General features: G+C 34.0%; 2 protein-coding genes across 6 annotated transcripts in view; one reads left to right on the forward strand and one right to left on the reverse strand.

The window, feature by feature from the left end:
• LOC105337136 (low molecular weight phosphotyrosine protein phosphatase 1) lies at nucleotides 1-2,096 on the forward strand. The gene is made up of 6 exons (XM_066085604.1): nucleotides 1-97; nucleotides 357-430; nucleotides 811-927; nucleotides 1,134-1,195; nucleotides 1,484-1,586; nucleotides 1,718-2,096. The coding sequence occupies exons 1-6, from the start codon at nucleotides 58-60 to the stop codon at nucleotides 1,799-1,801; spliced, it is 480 nt and encodes a 159-aa protein (XP_065941676.1). The 5' UTR covers nucleotides 1-57; the 3' UTR covers nucleotides 1,802-2,096.
• Nucleotides 2,084-18,621, reverse strand: part of LOC105337148 (signal peptide, CUB and EGF-like domain-containing protein 1) — a 27,158-nt gene continuing 10,620 nt past the window's right edge. For 4 of the 5 annotated variants that reach the window (XM_066085602.1, XM_066085603.1, XM_066085600.1 and 1 more), the window contains 21 exons: nucleotides 13,937-14,056; nucleotides 13,678-13,800; nucleotides 13,341-13,463; nucleotides 12,695-12,814; nucleotides 12,442-12,558; nucleotides 11,244-11,360; nucleotides 10,865-10,987; nucleotides 10,376-10,492; nucleotides 9,889-10,011; nucleotides 9,282-9,491; nucleotides 8,907-9,026; nucleotides 8,538-8,696; nucleotides 8,142-8,244; nucleotides 7,920-8,023; nucleotides 5,957-6,121; nucleotides 5,646-5,813; nucleotides 5,392-5,553; nucleotides 4,761-4,958; nucleotides 4,343-4,495; nucleotides 4,101-4,180; nucleotides 2,084-3,850 (listed from right to left, as the gene is read on the reverse strand). In XM_066085602.1, coding sequence (XP_065941674.1) covers nucleotides 3,707-3,850; nucleotides 4,101-4,180; nucleotides 4,343-4,495; nucleotides 4,761-4,958; nucleotides 5,392-5,553; nucleotides 5,646-5,813; nucleotides 5,957-6,121; nucleotides 7,920-8,023; nucleotides 8,142-8,244; nucleotides 8,538-8,696; nucleotides 8,907-9,026; nucleotides 9,282-9,491; nucleotides 9,889-10,011; nucleotides 10,376-10,492; nucleotides 10,865-10,987; nucleotides 11,244-11,360; nucleotides 12,442-12,558; nucleotides 12,695-12,814; nucleotides 13,341-13,463; nucleotides 13,678-13,800; nucleotides 13,937-14,056 — 2,849 coding nt within the window. In that variant the 3' untranslated portion in view covers nucleotides 2,084-3,706. Of the gene's footprint in view, nucleotides 3,851-4,100; nucleotides 4,181-4,342; nucleotides 4,496-4,760; nucleotides 4,959-5,391; nucleotides 5,554-5,645; nucleotides 5,814-5,956; nucleotides 6,122-7,919; nucleotides 8,024-8,141; nucleotides 8,245-8,537; nucleotides 8,697-8,906; nucleotides 9,027-9,281; nucleotides 9,492-9,888; nucleotides 10,012-10,375; nucleotides 10,493-10,864; nucleotides 10,988-11,243; nucleotides 11,361-12,441; nucleotides 12,559-12,694; nucleotides 12,815-13,340; nucleotides 13,464-13,677; nucleotides 13,801-13,936; nucleotides 14,057-16,802; nucleotides 17,813-18,621 lie in introns of those variants that run through there. The other variant, XM_011441779.4, reaches the window with a different exon arrangement.

Here is an 18,621-nt window from a genome sequence, read left to right on the forward strand (position 1 = left end):
TTTTTTCCTGGATCGGGATCAATATCTCTTATCTACAAGCCGATCCCGAGGTGAAAAATGGCATCACCAAAGAAGTCTGTTCTTTTTATTTGCCTTGGTTTGTAGATGACTCTCAATGACAAATGTTCTAAACATCTTGACAGCATATTTATGATGTTTATATTACATGTATATAACATTGAAATAATTGTTTTAGGCGATAATTATTTATGCACAATCTATAAAATTAATACTGTACATAGCACATGCTATTTTATAAGATTGTACATTTTTTTTGTTACATTGATTATTCAAGGGCAGGTCCTCAAAATGCAATATGATCAAATAGATACAATTCTAATTTCTTTGAATTGCAGGTAACATTTGTAGATCACCAATATCAGAGGCATTATTCTTGGACCTTTTAGAAAAGAAAAGAGAGAGAGATTCAGTAAGTCTAACCAGTACACATAACACAATATTTTTGTAATGACACAAAAAATGTAACAGGTGGTGGAAAGTCAAGTCTCAACCGGTAATTAAACCCAGGTCCTCTGGCATATAATGCCAATGCTCTAATTAACCACTGAGGTATTGAGACCCGATATGTTGATTAACAGTCATACACCTGTTAACACGGTGACATTAAGTTAGTTTGTTAATCTGATGAAATCCCTTTGCCTAGCTACATGTACATGTAGGGCTATATAGGTTGTCCCTGGCACATCTTTTAAAAAAATTTAAGAAAGAAATAAACTTATTTGATATATTCAATGTTATCAGACAGTGACGGTAATCGATCTCATGTTGATGATTTTGTCTATTTTCAAGTGGAAGGTGGATAGTGCAGCAATCATTGATTATCATATTGGTAAAAACCCAGACAGCAGAACAATAAAGACTCTGAATAAGAATGGAATCACCTCATACACCCACAAAGTCAGACAGGTAGACATAATACTAGTATAATATCCTCAGAACGCAAATCATGTTGCCTAATCTAAAATTTAAATCTCACAGTCCAGCTGTTTTTATAAATTCTATAACCAACGTTTAATATCTACTAAATTTTAATGAAAATCAGTTTTCACAGTTTGTAAATTTATTAACATGATAAAGGATGATAATTAATGCAATTTCATTTTGTTTTTCAGATAAGAAATTCAGATTTTGGGGAATTTGATTACATTGTTGGCATGGATAATGATAACATGAGGTACATGTATTTATGCATGATAATTCAACTGTTATTTTAATAAGTGAAGAGGTGTACATGCTTTTAAAAAAAAATCCCTGTGCACTGTTTATGCTATATACATGTATGTGTAGCTACACAACCATTTTTGTCAACTACTAAGATCTTGAAATTTTGCATTGTACTACATTCATATTCTAACAAGTACCATAGGATTCATATAGTAAATAGACTTTGTTTCAGATATGAAATGAATGTGGGCCATGTCCATATAGAATAAATAGTTTTGAAATTTTTTTTATATTTCAGTGATTTGGAAGATTTAAAGCCAAAAAACTCAAAAGCAAAACTGGTGATGTTTGGAGATTATGATACAGATGGTAGCAAAACATATGTAGAGGATCCATATTATGTAAGTCTACCGTTTTGATAACCATCATTTTGATTTACTAGTTCTTTGTTCTTCTCAACCAGTTAAAAATGTTAAAATAAAGTTTCAGCGAAGTTCGTGACTTCTTAAAGTTACATATTTGATTTAAACAGAGTGATGATATAAAGGCCTTCCAGGAAGTCTATGACAAAGTGAACAGATGCTGCAGAGGATTTTATGACAGCATTGCCTCATGATAATGACTTGAACCAAAGTCTGTTTGAAACTCCTCGTGCAAGGAACAATTCAAAAATTTTAGGACATAAACTGCTGCAGAGTTTTATTTCCTGGCTTACCACAATTGGGCTGATGATATTTTTTTTATTAGAAATCAATCATTCAGGCTGCTTTATATGACAACACACAACAAACCTCTGCTATCAACACAGTGTTATTTTATCAGCTAACTAAGTAAGCCTACTTTACTCCGAGATGCTATTTTTTCAATTTCATTATCTATGTAACTCTTTTACTAAGCAAATTAAAAAGAAAGAAATTGGCATTCAAAGATTGTACATATAGCTGCAGATGGGCAACTCTAGTTAGAAATTTTGTTTGACCTGCTGTTTTGTCAACTTAATTTTACTGTACACCTCTACTGCACTGCAGCTACAAAGACTGGTGCTTATTTTAAAAATGATTTATTTTATCGATTAAAATGTTAAGAGGTTTAAAAAACAAAAAAAAGCTTTGTTATGCACATTTCGTTCTGATTTGATATATTTTCTGGCATTTATGGTACAATTTTGCGATATGCCATTTACATTGTATATTGATTGCAAAGTTTTTATTTTGAAGAGATAAGACTTGGGATATTTCACATACACAAGGATTTTCTATTTATTGATAATTAATTATTGCTCATAATCACAAAAATGCAGGCACATGAAATAACCACTCTTCACATATGAAGACAACAAATGTACATATATATTCATGGCAAAAACTTGATCTGTGTGAATGCATCAAGTTAAGCTTGGAACCAATAATTAGTGCTGATACATGAAGAGGGTAGGCAAATGCTCAGAAATACCAGCAGAATGACAAAGCACGAGTTTGGAAATGAAACAAAATATTATAGGTGAAAAACAATTTTGCATATATTAACAAACATGGTTTGTAAAATAAAAATAGATACAAATACAATATTTGTCATAATAATGTATGCCCCCTCCACCACTGCGAATTTGCATACATCATATACAGGAAATCACTGACCCTAAATTAACAGGGTCACATTATTTATCTGGAATAATAATAAACTCTGGCTGCAATAAGTACACAGACAATTAAAGATTATTTTCCTTTGGGAAACTGGCCCTTTTTAGCACTTGTGTACATTTTTTGAAATATCATAATGAACAGTTGTAGTTACTTTACATTGCAATAAGTACACAGCTCTCGTTCGGGGACCTATAGTCAGTGAAATACTTATTAAACCATTGTAGGATACCATAAGTTGAATCTGAAGGTGTATTGCAAGATGGAATCAATATCCTTTGTCCTGTTTCATAAAGGGAACAAAGCTAAAATACCTCTGGATGAATAATTAATTACATTTCATTAGAAAGAACTTGAACTTTATCAGTGACACAGTTTTAAAATCTAAACCACCCAAATACAATCTTTTCCTGTTAACTGAAAAAAAGCTATGGTACATATATAAAACATACGTGAAAGAAAGCTTTGAGATGACAATCAACCTGTTAATGCATATTCCAATAATATGCACTCAAAACATGGAAGCAATGTAAAAATAATCTATAAAAACTAAAAGTTGACATACAAAATAAATACTAATTTGGCATGTTATGAGCATTTACATACATTTAAACACAAACATGGTTTGTAAATTACAAACTCTTTTTTTTTTTTAAATAAGTAACACATCTTTAATCATACATTCCATTCACAAATGGCGGTAGTCTTTTCTTGATATGTGTTTTGAATCAAGACTTCAAAACCTGAAAAACAGCAACATAAATTTGTTCAACAGTTGTTTAATCTCAAGATAGGATTTGATTGTTCCCCTTTTTGATATTGCTTCTCCCTTGTAATCCTCTGAACGCCCATAGCATCCCTGTCGACCAACAAGACAGGTCTCAGGTGGAGAAGAACCGCTGGACCTTCTCTGTCAGGAGCTGTATGAAGGAGGTGGGCATCATGGTGTGTGAGACATTGGCGTATTTGAAGTAGTTATAGGGCTGGGATATCACCTCCATCAGCACGCTCAGCAGTTTACGGTCCTATAAAGGAAGTTATGACGTCTGACACAAGGCTAATATAACATGGTTATATGGTACTCTATAAGTGCACTACACTTGTTAAAATAATTTCACACTTAACAACTCCAGGATATTTTTTTCAATGAAGTTTTGAATTTGCTTGGAAAAATTCATCAACATTTTTATATTATTTCAACAACGTTAATTTAAAAAAAAACAAGAATGACAGTGACGACTATATGCTACAGTTAAACAGTTGTGACCTACACACCTTTAAGATGGACTGGTGCTGATATGAGCTATATAACCTGCCATCTCGAACAATATCTTCTATTAAAGGCTGGTAGTCCTCTGATAAAGAAGAAATACTTTGTCATTATGCAATATAAATACGAATCATATTCCTTTCGTTGATAATCAAACACTCTGCTAAAGATTATCTGTGATAAATTGTACAACCATTCCAAGTATTTCAACTTCGTGATTAACAAAACAAGGTTACGAGTATAGTACCATTATAGGTGACAAATGGAATAGAGAAGCCACCAGCAGTGTTTTGGGAGTCGGATTTAAACTGAACCCACAACCTTCTACTTCTGGAGGTAAACGCTCTGGGTTTTTCTGTTGTTTCACAAACTTCATAAGTGGTAAGCGAAGAGGGTTTACCTGCTCACATAAAAATAATAAAAACTATAATGTTCAGTGAAATTACATGACTTTACAATTGTCCTAAAGAACTATATTCACTACCTTTGCTACTATTTATGGTTTGCAATATATACAACCGATTCAGATTTGGTTAAACTTTGTCTTTTTACCGTTTAAATCGAACCTGAGGCGTTAATTTTTTTTTAATAAAAACATTATCATTTAAACAGTAATACCCCTTCCAAATAACAAAATGAAATAATGAACACAAAAAACTACTCACTAGATTTGCGCATGACAAGTTTATCTCCACACTGATCTTCCTTAGGAAGAAATATTTCCGGAATGATCACAAGAATGCGTCGCTTCTTTCCGGGTTTTATCTTCCAAGTACACTGTATACTGTTCGGGTAGTCTCCAGGAAAGTTAGGACTCTCGATGTATCCCTGCAGTTTACCAATCTGACCGCCACATTCTTGATCTGTTTGATTAAAGCGAAACGTTCATAAATCTTATGCAGCCTGAAATATATATCATTTGGTTTTTATTGGAAGGATGAACTATAAATTACGTAGGACACATTATGAAGATTGTGTTCGATTGGTTATCTAGGTTTTTAGTTGACACTTTTCGATCACTAATCAGGGAAGTCAATCCCCATTGTGCTATAAAATGATTATTTTTTAAATACATAAAAAACTCTAGAAGAAAATATTGACAAAAATCTACAACAACCCCCCCCCCCCCGTTCTAGCTGGTCAATGTAATTCAATTCCAATTAATTTGATATATAAGGTGTAAAAAGAAGACGCATTTGCAAATAGCCATAATGTGCTACAATAATTTGTTCGGTAACTGAGGGCTCTAAATTTAAAGCAAATGAATAAAAAAGCATCTCTGATAATATATCTCACTTTTACAATCTGACTGATTTGTAGACCCCACAAAATCTGTGGATGTACTGACTGGGCATGCGTAACAAAAGTTGAGACCAGCGGTTGGCTGGTACGTCCCAACTGGGCAAGGCAGGCACTGGTGTTTCAGAACATCAAAGAAATTCCCTGCAGCACACGTAACTGAGAAAAGAACATGCAAAGTTAGGAAACACAATTTTTTAAACACTCCGACATATCTGAATCAATCTCAGTAGAGTACTATGGATGCCAACCTTTGGTACTACAATCTCGGAAGGACAGCGCGCCATCTTGTATTGTAGATAACCCCACGCCACAGTCTTCACATCTGGTTCTGCCATAGTCCGTTTGGTACTTTCCCCGTGGACATTTTTTACACGGAATCTTTCCACTAGAAGAGTATGTGCCAGGGCCACATAAAACTATAAAATATATACAAATATATTTACATTACGCTAACTTAATTTTCTGCATATTAACAATTTACTAGTGTCAAATTAATTCTTAGAATGCATACAACTACATGTATATGGGAATGTTTTAAATTTGTATTTAGCACACTAACTGGAACATTCACTCGTGCTCTTTGCCCCCAGTATGCCTCCCCCTTGTATAATGGGGGGACACGCCTTGCACCCTGTCTGCCCCTCCCTGTCCTGGTAGGTCCCTGGACGGCAGAGCTCACAAGTATGGCTACTTTTGTTGTAATACGATCCAACTCCGCAATCCACTGTAAAGCAAAAAATTTTATGTAGTTGTATTATATATGCAAAATTACAATAATTTGAAACTTTTCAATTTGTTATAATACGAGTACAACCCAATACCGCAGTCCACTGTAAAACAATGTAATTTCATTAGATATATATAGATAGTTGTATAACAAAAAAACCTACATTTTCTAGCTAGGAGAGCATCCCTACAATGATTTTAAACTTGAAAGCTATATGGTGTTGACACTTTTACAAAAATTATTCTTACGTTTTATTTTACAAATTCATACTTAAACTATATTTTGACACCGCTGCAAATATTATAATGTAATAAAGAAATCTAGCTGAGGGGCCGTAAAATTTTGCCTCGCCTTTTAACATAGTCTCCCTTTTCCACAATTTACTAAGTGGGACAAAGATCAAGTACGATCGAATATTATAGCTCCGAAGACTGGATAAATAATTAATTTCGTTGAATTAATTTTTATCATATTTTACAACATCCAATTTTCGTATGAAAACTGACCTCATAAGTCAAAAGTGGGTGCACGTTGACAAAAATATATTTCAGTTTATGAGAAGAAGCAGATCGATACTTCTAGAAAAAGAGGCTCAGCAAGCATAGGTAAGTATTTCTGTATACAACAAGATCACAAAAAACAGAAAACTGTTAGATCTAGAGGATTATTTTCAAACACGTGATGATCGCCCGATAGATGCTCCATTTTTTCATGTCCGAACTCACAATATAACCTCATTAGCAAAATATGGCCATACACATCCGACTATCAAAGAGTATGACGATACAACTGAAGTTACAGGAATCAGGCGCCAAAATCAGTCTCCTGTGTCCATTATAACGAAGGTTGTTGAGCTTGAAGCTGATAGCACCAGTAGAAGAGACCGACACACGGATTATCGTCGAAAAACAGTAGTCTCTTCACACTTGTCATAAATTTTGGATGGAAATATGCAGATATCTTAGCAAAAGGTCAGTTTTACAATGCTACAGATACAATATTTTGAACTTCCGAAAATAGCGGTTATCAAATTTAAGGCAAAAGTTGAATAATTTGATTGCAACTAGTTTAGAAATGTTTGTATTATTTTTATTTTTTGTAGCATTTTTGTGATATCCATTGATTTCAACGGCAAACTTTCTGTTCAGTTCAATGTCTGATTGTAACTTTATGCGTTTTTTATTCAAGAATTGTTTGTTTCGATAAAGATCTTGAAACATAAAGAACTGAAGTATCGAGACTGATTGAATATTTCATGTATAGTACATGTTCTCATGTTGTTCAAACATAATGGTCTTATTACAGACACAACTTTGCAGGGACAAACTGTAGTTTAAAGCAAAAAGAATACACAAGGTCATTAATGGCATTAACAGAATTTTCAATAAAGGTTTTGCTACAAGAACTGTTCGATCTATTGTTTGCATCGTAAGCCATTGTAGCTTTGATGCCTCAGAACCAAGACAGACTCTATCAGTTTAGAGTTATCGGTACTTCAATAATAAATCCTTTAATTGGGAAACATGGAGTTCTCAGATCATTGGATGATGAAACCAGGAATATTAGGATCCAACTTATAATGCAAAAGGATTTCGGACCACAGGACTATACAATTCATACCAAGATATAATTTATAATGTAAATGTAACCGTAACAGTACAGTAAACATTAAGCGGGGTCAAGAAGAAAGCGCTGTGTAACCTTAATCGGCAGCTGCAGCTACCAACTTCATCTTTCCAATCGCCTTTGGCAATATGAAATATAAAATAATAAATAACAATACAATGAAACATACCACAAGCGAGTTCCGCCATAATGCTACCAACAGGACAGTCATAACCATACACTTTCTTCGTTTTTAAGGACCGTTTGGCAAAGGAAACGTCTTGCTTGTCGTATCTGAAAATGAAACGTTTAATTCTATAGTAATCGCATTCGTTGACATACAAACAAGATGGCGGCAATTTCGAGTACCATTACCATCTTCAGCACATGAATTGAATGTGTTTACATGTACCTGAAGAATAGCTGTTCCTTGTTGACCATCTTTCTGAGAGTTTTGTACGCTTTCTTCAGACGCCTCTCAGTCCGTTTTGTTGTACAAGGAATGTCACATTTCTCTGCAAATTTATTTAGTTTTCTGAGATTCAGCTCATTGATAGATATTATAGTCTATGATTAAACTATACTGATGCAAGAAAGTTCTACCTTTTGCATGTCATCAGTCAAAACAATTGTGGTACAAAATTCATCTAATACATGTATTTAATGATGTACTTGTTTATGATAATTTTTCATCATGTATGCTTATGTAAATGTAAGGTAGATATGATTGTATTATGGACAACAGAGTCTGCTTAAAATTATGAATTTGGCGTTATTTATTGCCATTATATATGGAATGAAAACATACTAGTTGTCGAAAACGGCCGCACTTCCAGTTCCATTTGTCCCGCTATGACCGTTTTTGACACATCTCGTGCGAGTCTTCGGAATTTCTTTGGAATGCGTTTGCAGTCTATCTGAACATAATTGATTTTACACGAATTTCTGCATTTAAACTTCTTCAATGCTGCAATAAAAAGGAATGTTGTTAATTATAAATCTTTTTAGTAAAAAAAAAAACCGCAATGCTTATCATGACATATCAAGAAGTATTTAAAATACCAATAATAAATAGCATATTTAGGGTGATATTTTAAAGAGCACTGTGAATTCTGACAAATTAGGCATTTAAAAGTAGCTTTAGATTACTGAGTTTATGTTTATATATTAAACGCACTGTTCAGCTGGTTCGTAATATTATGCTGCACCTCGTGTCTTAACCGCCTCTTGACTCGGCATCGGGTGGCCACAAACACAAACTTGATTGTTTTAGAGACGGAGGGAGCTCGCATATTTTCTGGGAAATAAAAGCATATTAAATGTATTTGGTTTAAAAAGAAGGCTTTCATCCATTTAAAGTATTTTTGACTTTGTGATAGATTTTAAATCATATTCGAATTGGTGTTTTGCAAATACAAGAGTTTAAAAAGATTTTGGTTGATATCTTATTGGGCGTCTCTCACTCTCAAACAAATGCAATTATTTCCCCTTTTTCATGAATAGAAAAAACCCGCAAAAGATCATTAATATAAGGATTTGAATTGTCTCTTACCCGAGCAAAACGGCAGGGTGACATTCTGCAGACTATGGGACCACTGAAATTGCGTACTGGGACCACAAGTATAGTACTTGTTAGTGTTGAGTACTCCGGACGGATGAGTGTTAGCCTCGCACTGAATGGAACAGTACTGGTCGGCACCAGTCTGCTTGCAGGACGTCAAGGTCTTGGCAGGGGTCTCGAAGGGTAAACAGTTGTTCCACTCTATATAAATTACAATTTCAAACATTGAGGACTTAAAAATTCACAACACATATCAAAAAGGTGCACAATTTCGAAGATAAGACTGAAAAAATGTTATAAACATGACATTGTACTGATTTTCAAAACAGAAAATACTGTAAACCAATTTTTATTTGCGTGCGAAAATATTTCGATAGGTTCGCAAGAGACTCGTTAACGCGAATATTTCCCGCCGCAAACCTGTTATTAAATGTCTCTTGTGCAGTATTATCTATATAATGTACATCTTGTTCACGATAATTAGTCGCGGCGATCAAGTTTATATCCGGTAAATCGCAAAACAAACTTGGTTTACAGTATTCGTCATCAAGGAAATGACGTCATCTACAGGAAGTGTGAAACAAACACCATCACATACCTAGGCAGTCCTTTCTGTTGGAATGTAGTTTGTAGCCAGTTTTACAGAAACACTTGAAGCTTCCCTCTTTGTTAACACAGGAGTGCTGACAACCGCCATTCTGTTCCAAACATTCGTTTTTATCTAGCAAACAATGTCAGGTTGTAAGTATGTCGTTCATCAATCGCTTGTCCATATGTCTGTACATTGCATACAGCCAATTTGGAGGAACAGAAATTGGATATTGAACTTGTTCCCTTTATTTAGCATTGCAAATGGTGTAGAACAAGATATATGAACTGTCATGTAACAGTTATTTTATCTAAAGAAACATCTCTTTGGTTATGCTCTGTCCTTCTGTGATCACCTAGCTTTCTTTAAAATAACAACTCTGAATGTTGACTTTTTGAAATATTTAACTGTTCTGTCTAAAGAAATTCTTAGAAAATATATTAATAGTTATGACTGAAATAAAAACTGCTGAATCCATTTAAAAGCGTAGTTTTACCTGCACAGTGAGTGACCCCGTATATTTTGTAGCCCTCCCTACAGGTACAGTAATAGCTGCCCGGGGTGTTCACACAGTGATGATCACACGTTGTATTCAGCTCACACTCGTTGATATCTAAAAACATACATACAGCACAATAATACGAGGAAAACGGGATTGGGCGTTTTTTCCCTATATTTCTGAGTGGTGTGAAAAGACAAAAACAAACTCACATCTAGTTGGTCATAAAAAATTTAGATGTAGAAAACAAAGATGTTTCATGTCTCGCGTTTACTTAATAAATGTGATTTAACTTATTAATAACATAAATAATCCGTGCCGTATTCCGATTGGCTTCTTCACACTTTTGTGACGAAAGTCTTCCCAATCGCGTGAATGCTTTCATCGGTTCACAATATCAAAGAAAAATAAGTTAAGTGTTTATAGTGGTGGATTGAAAATGGCCTTGGTCAGTAAGCGTAAGATTTCATCAAGCAATACACTCACCAACGCAGACTCTTTGGTTGTACTGAACTTTGAATCCCTTTGGACAAACACATTCATAGCTTCCTTCAGTGTTCAAGCACTTGTGACTGCATCCCCCATTGTTAACAGCGCATTCATCCTCATCTGTCGCATAAAAGAAAATATTGCTTTGACTTAATAAAACGCTTCATGTAAGTTTCATTATTGCTTCATACATACACTAATATTTGATTCCTTAATTTGATTTATTGTTCCGAAAGTGTTTTGACGAAAGGTAGTTAAACGTAAGTTGTTTGTCTCAATTTGAACCGCAAGGTACAATAGGATGTACAGATTTGTATGTGCACTGGTTATTTTTTTTAATTAAAATTCTGAAGCAGACGACAAAATGGGAAAATACCTAGACATGTTCTTCCATCCTGGTGAAGATGAAAACCGGAGGGACACTGGCATTTTGGTCCATCCCTGGAATCTATGCATTCTCTGTCACATCCGCCATTGTTAACATCACAGGAAGCTGCAACAGTAGAGACAAATAGTGTTGTCACAAATATAAAAACAACACAATTCATGCCGATTTCAATGTCGTAAAATGCATGATGGACAGATGTAATTGTATTTTTCTTTAAAAAGGAAATGTCTATTTCAATGGTTTCACCTGTCTTAAATTGCGTAAAATGTAAAACAGTTAACTCTTAGGCATGTTAGATTGTACGATAAATCCAGTCGTCCAGAAAATAATAAATCTTAATGCATTGTTTGATAGCAGGGCACTGTTTTTAGCTTAATCAAGTCCATTTAGATTTTAGATGCAACTTTTAATGTCAAACAAGTTGTTTTGTTTTACGTGATTGCTTCGCATACATCAATCTTGGTGTAAAATTTGTTAACTGAATCAAAACCTCATCAGAGCAATGTTTTTATGCGTTTTAAATGACATTTTCGATTATCAAACTTGTTAGGCCATCATAATAAAAATGTCTCGACATTTTGTGGGCTTTTAAAAATATCTTTTCTATTGTCTGAGATGAAAAGAAAACGAAGGATATGAAGTAATTAACAATAAAGTGGTTTAGTGATAAGAAATAAAAAGGCTGCCTTTTGTGTTCCGTCTGGGGTCCACACAATTAAAATAAAGAATTGTATAAGAGTAACATGATAAACTGCTACTAAAATATTTATAAAGTAAGACTAGCTTATAAAAAAAGAACTCTTTTTCTCTCGCTATCTAAAGAACGCCAGTTGTTTACTCCAGGCAATATCAAACAAGTACAGATCAGTCACCATAACCTTCAAACAATTCATGCACTGTACAGTCACATAGCGAGACAAACTTAAAAAGGTATTTTTGTGTTCTCTTACATTTTTTATCCTGTATATGTAAAAAAAAAAATTATTAAGAAGATTATCACTCTGTTGTTTTAATGGTAACTGATAATCGACTTAAAAATATTTTGGCCCAAAATAAGTAAAATAATCGTTTCCTCAATATCTTTTAAATGACGACATGAACTACTTATTCTTAACAGCCCATAGATCCGTCTTCAACACGTAAGGTTATAATGAATAAAAAAATATATATATACAATTAGTTTTACCAATACAAGTCTTATTGTTTTCCATCAGTAAGTACTTGGGAGCACAGCTACATATTGGACCGGAAGTAGTATCGGTACAATTGTGTTGACAACCCCCATTTCCAACAGCACAGGTTTCTAAAAAGGAGAGACATGACCCTATGCATGATTATTTATCAACCAGCAGCTTCTTTGTAGTTTTATATATGCACTAAATAATTTAATCAGAACAAAAAATATTAATTGGAAAATACCAGAACGCATGCGTACTAACGTTGACAATGTTTCCCGTCCGAGATCAAAGTATATCCTGGTCGACATGCGCACTGGGGGCCGGAAGCCGAACTGTCACAGTGATGGTCGCATCCTAAATTTTCTGTACACCAAGTTCCATCTGTTTTGAAAATTTAAACAAATTGGCAACCACGAAAGCCGAGATATTTCATATGCTATGTTCTATCCTCTATATACACTGTACATTTTCAATCGATAATCAATAGGGTTCCAATATATTAGAGTCATAGATACATTTCCTTTAACTTAAAATAAGATAATGATCTTGCAAATCTAATACCAAGAGATTAAAAAGTTACACATGCCGATTGTCGAACAAGTTTCTTTTAAGATTTCTGATTATGTTTACAGAATCTTGTTATAGAGCGCAAACGGTAAAAAACCCGAGTATTTATCCCTCAGATTATTAGCTTAAATCTGTATCTTATCCACTGGAATTAAAAGTTAAAGCTAATCACCCTGAACATGCACTGAGTATTCAAGTTGATGCAAATTCTAATGAGCACGTTGCAATGTTAGACTGGTGGGTCTTGTGATAAGAAGAAATTCAACCTGACAAAACATTTAACAGACACTTTATTTGTGACGCAAACTGCGGGTAATTAAGCCACATTGTTAGGACTTACATTGGCAAGACCGCCCGTCCTTGGATAGAGAGTAACCTGCGTTGCATTTGCACTCGTACCCTCCCAGTGTGTTGAGGCATTGATGATGGCATCCTCCTTTGTTTTGTAAACATTCATTCTTATCTGCAAAAAATTGGACACAACGTTGCATTTTAAGTTGTGAACATAGAATCAACAACGAAGCACCATTATCTAAATAGATATGAGTTCCTCTTGTAAATACGTTTACATTATAAAAGTTTATTGTAAAAATACCTGTATCTATTTCAATAACTTTTTTAAATGTAAAAACAAGATGAAAATAAATCAGATAACAGAAGATAAAAAAAATACTCGCCGATGCAGTTGTGTCCGTCACTGTCCAATTCAAATCCGTTCTTACAGCTACACGTGTAATTGCCTTTGGTATTTTGACAGAAATGAACACAACCCCCGTTATCATAGATGCACTCATTGATTTCTTTAAAATAAGGGGAAACAATTGAGACACGTGAGTTTGCATGCAAAATTGATGAAAATGAATTGCAAACAAAATTTCAAATTTGAGAAAAAACGAAAAAAGTTAAAATTTTCTTGAAATCCATTTTTCATTGTACCGTAACAGAGCTTTCCGTTTCCATAGTATCCTGGCTTACAACGACATCGGAACCGTCTTCTTGTGTTTATGCAAATGGCGTCCTTGTGGCAATTATGAGTACCCTTTTCACAGGCATTACCTGAAAAGTAATGAAATGTTTGTACTCTTAAATAAATAGAGATGTACACAAACTACTTAGGCTCTAGAAATGCGTATTTAGATGAAATGTATGTAAATACAATGTATTATATATACAAAATTAGTAAAATAAACTCTTGTGTTAAATCCTTTTATTCGCTGTTTCATATGATTACTATGTCTGGCATATTGTTCCATCCGAACACTCTTGCTCATCAATGCATTGGTCTACTGGTCACATGACCATAACTAGTGACAGTCATTGGTTTATCCTTATTTGACCCTAAGTTATCTATCAGGTCAATCTAAAGTCAACTTCCTGAACATAACAGCATTACACCTGCAGGTCAAAATTCTCGTAAACTTTCCAGACTAAATAGAGATCCCCTTTTGTGGGGCGATGGGATTGACCAACACTTACGTATGATATAGGTAATGTGCATAGTTTATGAATGTTAGTTTGTTACAAAGCATCGCACATTTGCCAGGTGTTCTTATTGAAAATAAGAACGGGTTTCATTTGAATCATGCGAAATTAAATTGTGTGTCGTCTTTCCAACCTAAATGCGTTTTTCTATTTAGAAAAATAGAAAAAAGTAGTAAATATGCGGATAATTCATACTTTAATAAATATCTTTGTCATTGTTATTCTTTGAAAAATTTGTTTTTGTCAGACTGAAGTCATTTTTTTTAACTCAGCCGCGTAACAATAATGTTTTCCTCAAGGTTACAATCTCCTAAAGTTTACAACCGTAAAGCGCATAATTGTGGTGGAAACAATCTAGACAGGCACGGAACAGAGAGGTCCTTTAAGTGTACTTATCAATCATATTGATAGCGATTTTCTTTACTGATAAGCATATTTTATTATTATATAAAATGAATTCAGCTTTTTTATTTCGCGAGTAAGGTGTGGTCTCGACCGACCACCTTGAAGCAAAAACAGTCAACATATTTCTTTTTCTTCAAATCAAGGACATATCAATGTAATATAGATTACGTAGATGTATGCATGTGCATGCCTATAACCAGATTTATTTCATAAATAATTCAGATTTACAATTAGTACATATAAACATATCTCAGATTTGCAAGTATTGTGGTTTATTCCTTCAATGAAACTTAGAAGTTGTTATTCATGACCTTCAAATTTTTTGTCTATGAACATAAAAATATTAAACTTTATATTTTGAGGAAAGTGATAAGTTACTAAAACGTACATAATTTCTTTTCGCTTATTTACTTTGCACAAAAGTATTATAGTTAAAAAATGTATTTTCAAGAAACCGGATTCGCCGATCAATGGACAAGTATCTGCTATACGACACGTTCCCATTCCGACATGTTCAATTTCAAGTTTGTTTTATCATGCTGTCTTTTTTAAAAATTTGAACGAACATGAAGTTTGTTTGAGTATGCCTTTAATGAGATATCTGAGTCAATTACTCTATTGACATAACGTGTATAATCGGGTGCGTGTCGGTTTTTGGTGAAGAATCTTTTTATCAATCGCTTCGCTTTTTTTTAATTTAAAAAAAAAAAAGTTTGAACAGTCGGGCTTAAAAGAAGACCTGTGGTGGAGACAGGCAGCGAAAATGAATCGTACACCATAAAATGGCAATATGATATGATTCCGTCATGTAAAATAACCGCCTCTCGTAAAAAACCCATGTCTTGCATAGTTCGATGTGTACAGAAGGAACGGCACTTTGACCACAGATATTTACTGTACATACGACGTATCCTCACTTCAAAGTACCGACGAACCTCTTGATGTTGTAGCAATCAAAAATTTTAGTAAAAAATTCGTTTAGGTAATTTCCTTTCAGAGTTTGACAGGTCATAGTGTTACACTCAAATCTTACAGCGGCTCATAAAACTTGTTATTCGATACTTGATCTAAAGAATTTAATTTATTGACAACAATTTAATTTGCTAAGCGAAGTTGCAAGTTTAAAATTCTTCAAAATTTCAATTTAAATCCTTCCTCAAAGCAAAGCAGTGGAATTTACATACAGAAAATCAATTAAAAAATTGGACTCTTTAGAAAACGCGGAGATATGATCTTCTTTGATTGATATCTAAATTTCATAAATGTGTGCTGATGACAATTTTCTCCCACATCGGTGCCAAATTATACATCCCAACTGTTAATAATACCTATATATCAAACGATAAAGCCATCTTGTAAAATAGAAGGTAAGATATGACATTTTTAAGAAACGTTATATCATGGCTATGTTCGAAGTGTATACTAGTAACTGCGAAATCATAATAAGATAGCAAAATATGCACATCCTTATATATTTGTTAACAAATATTCTCCTGGCAAGATCGTTTATAACCTTCGGAATTTGACTCCATTCTGCATTCATTTGCTGCACTTTGGTTAAGCATTGAAACAGGAAACGCCAATTTATACCTGCGCCTTCTCTTCCGAAATCGTTTAAACAAAATCTGATCTTGGGTTAATCCATTTATCAACTGGAGGATACGCTGTTATCCTTAGAGCCTATGGTTCTTACATAATGAATGTATACAAAATATTACATGTGCGATAATGACAAAAGAGGGAAAAGTGGAAAATATAACTTTCTGTTAAACATATTTGAATTTTACACATATTATTAGAATGAATGAAGGGAAATGAAGTTGAAAATTTTATTTTAAAAAATTAAAATACCCATTGATTTAAACTCTCTCTCTCTCTCTCTCTCTCTCTCTCTCTCTCTCTCTCTCTCTCATACCTTTTCGTCGCCTGGTGCTATTTTTTTTACAATCCATAAAGTCCATCATTATTACCAAGGTCAGACACAAACAGACGACACCGAGTTTTGCCGTCATTGCCTCTTCCCGTACGCCACTGATCGTGCTCACTTTTTACTCAATATTTCAGAATCCTTTGTAAGAATATATTCTCACAACAATCAATATTTTTGGTATAAAGGTAGGAGAAACAAACTGATCATTTTTCAATGATGGTGGCATTTTGCATCAAATTTTTTAAGACTTTCGTGAAAAAAAATTGCTTTTAAATAAAAGATCATAAATGTCCACAAAATTTCATCAGCGACATAGTTCAACGCGATTGGTTACTAAGTGAAGTTGCCGTAACAATAGAACACATCGTTGTCAAAAAGCCACAAAACACACAACTTTACAGAAAAGTGTGAAACGAGAATAGGGTCCATTTGCAAACTTCTTATTTTTCATCCAAAACATACGAGACAAAACAAAATTTTATCTTTGCATCTCTGTATGATCCTTCATTGAATTCATTTTCGGATTCCTATATCAACAATGACACAGACGGTTTTGAGGTCCTCTCTCTTATAAAGGCATCCCAAGCTGCACATTGGAAATAGAAAGTATGTTTATAAGTGTGAAACACGTCTTGACTGCAAAATGCACTTCCTCGGGTAAACTACATCGTCATTTTAAATGCCAATTTCATTCACAACACAGTAAGCTAGAATCATTTTCTGTGTGCTGTCGGTTTCAATAAGAAATCGGCCGATGATACTTGACATTCAACAAAACAATACACCGCTCTCTCGTGGTCCCTGTCTCCCCTAAATAAATTCCAATACAATGATAGAAATCAGAGACATTTCCTTTACTTGTAACGTGTCGTTGTTATATTTTCAAACAGAATTTTGCCTAAAACGTTATTTGATGAAGGACCAAGACACAGAAAAAGGAAAAAGTTGTTCCAGAGATAATATCGAGTGAAAACTACTCTTGCACGTTTCAGTATGTAAAAAATAAAAGAAATATTCACAGATGGTCGCTCTGTGTGACAATAGAATCATGAATGTCTGCAGACCTTCAATCGTGTTTGTTTTATTGCGTCTGAGGTCGAACCTAATTGAATGAAGAATCCCAGCATAAAAAATCGTGCGTGTGTGGCGATAGAAGCACATAGAAACAAATGCACTATTAAATGAAAAGTTTAGTAAATGTTATAATAGTTTTCTGTATTTCAAGTAGTCGATTCCAAAAATATTCGATTCATTGATCCACAAAGATATATTTACTTTAATTTCTCTGAATATTCGGTGAAATGGTGCAGTCATTGCGTTAAATACTGAATTAATATGAACGTTTATCAATACGGTAAATGATCTAAAAATACCTTAAAAGAAAAGATGTTATTTACAGCAATCATTACAAAAAATTGCCATTGTAACACCTGATTGAAAGCAATTAAATGTTATTTGAGGGCCATGTTGCTATTAAAAATCACTTAGAGTCATATGTTACCTCCTACGGTAATGAAATACACGGTTCTATCGAGACTGAGCGATGTGTATCGAAAGCGTTTTGTCCAATTATTTGCTAATGAAATAAGCATGAGAGGGCATTTAACGCAACAATGGTGAAAGTTCAGTTCTTGTCGGACGTATCACACTTGCTTGAGTCTCAGGCGACATTTTATAAACCCCACGACCTACACTGTCAATACGTGTCTAACTAGACTGTCAAACCCTTCTAACTACAATGTCAAAACGTGTTTAACAACACTTTCAAACTGTGTCTAACTAGACTGTCAAACAGTGTCTAACA

The sequence above is a fragment of the Magallana gigas genome, chromosome 5, assembly GCF_963853765.1.
Source record: "Magallana gigas chromosome 5, xbMagGiga1.1, whole genome shotgun sequence".
NCBI lineage: Eukaryota > Metazoa > Mollusca > Bivalvia > Ostreida > Ostreidae > Magallana > Magallana gigas.

What these genes read in the sequence shown, in the direction of transcription:
- LOC105337136 (XM_066085604.1), top strand. Translation starts at nt 58, where the DNA reads ATGGCATCACCAAAGAAGTCTGTTCTTTTTATTTGCCTTG. An exon ending in TGTTCTTTTTATTTGCCTTG is followed by an intron (nt 98 to 356) that starts GTTTGTAGATGA and finishes TTTGAATTGCAG; the next exon opens with GTAACATTTGTAGATCACCA. An exon ending in ATGTAGAGGATCCATATTAT is followed by an intron (nt 1,587 to 1,717) that starts GTAAGTCTACCG and finishes TGATTTAAACAG; the next exon opens with AGTGATGATATAAAGGCCTT.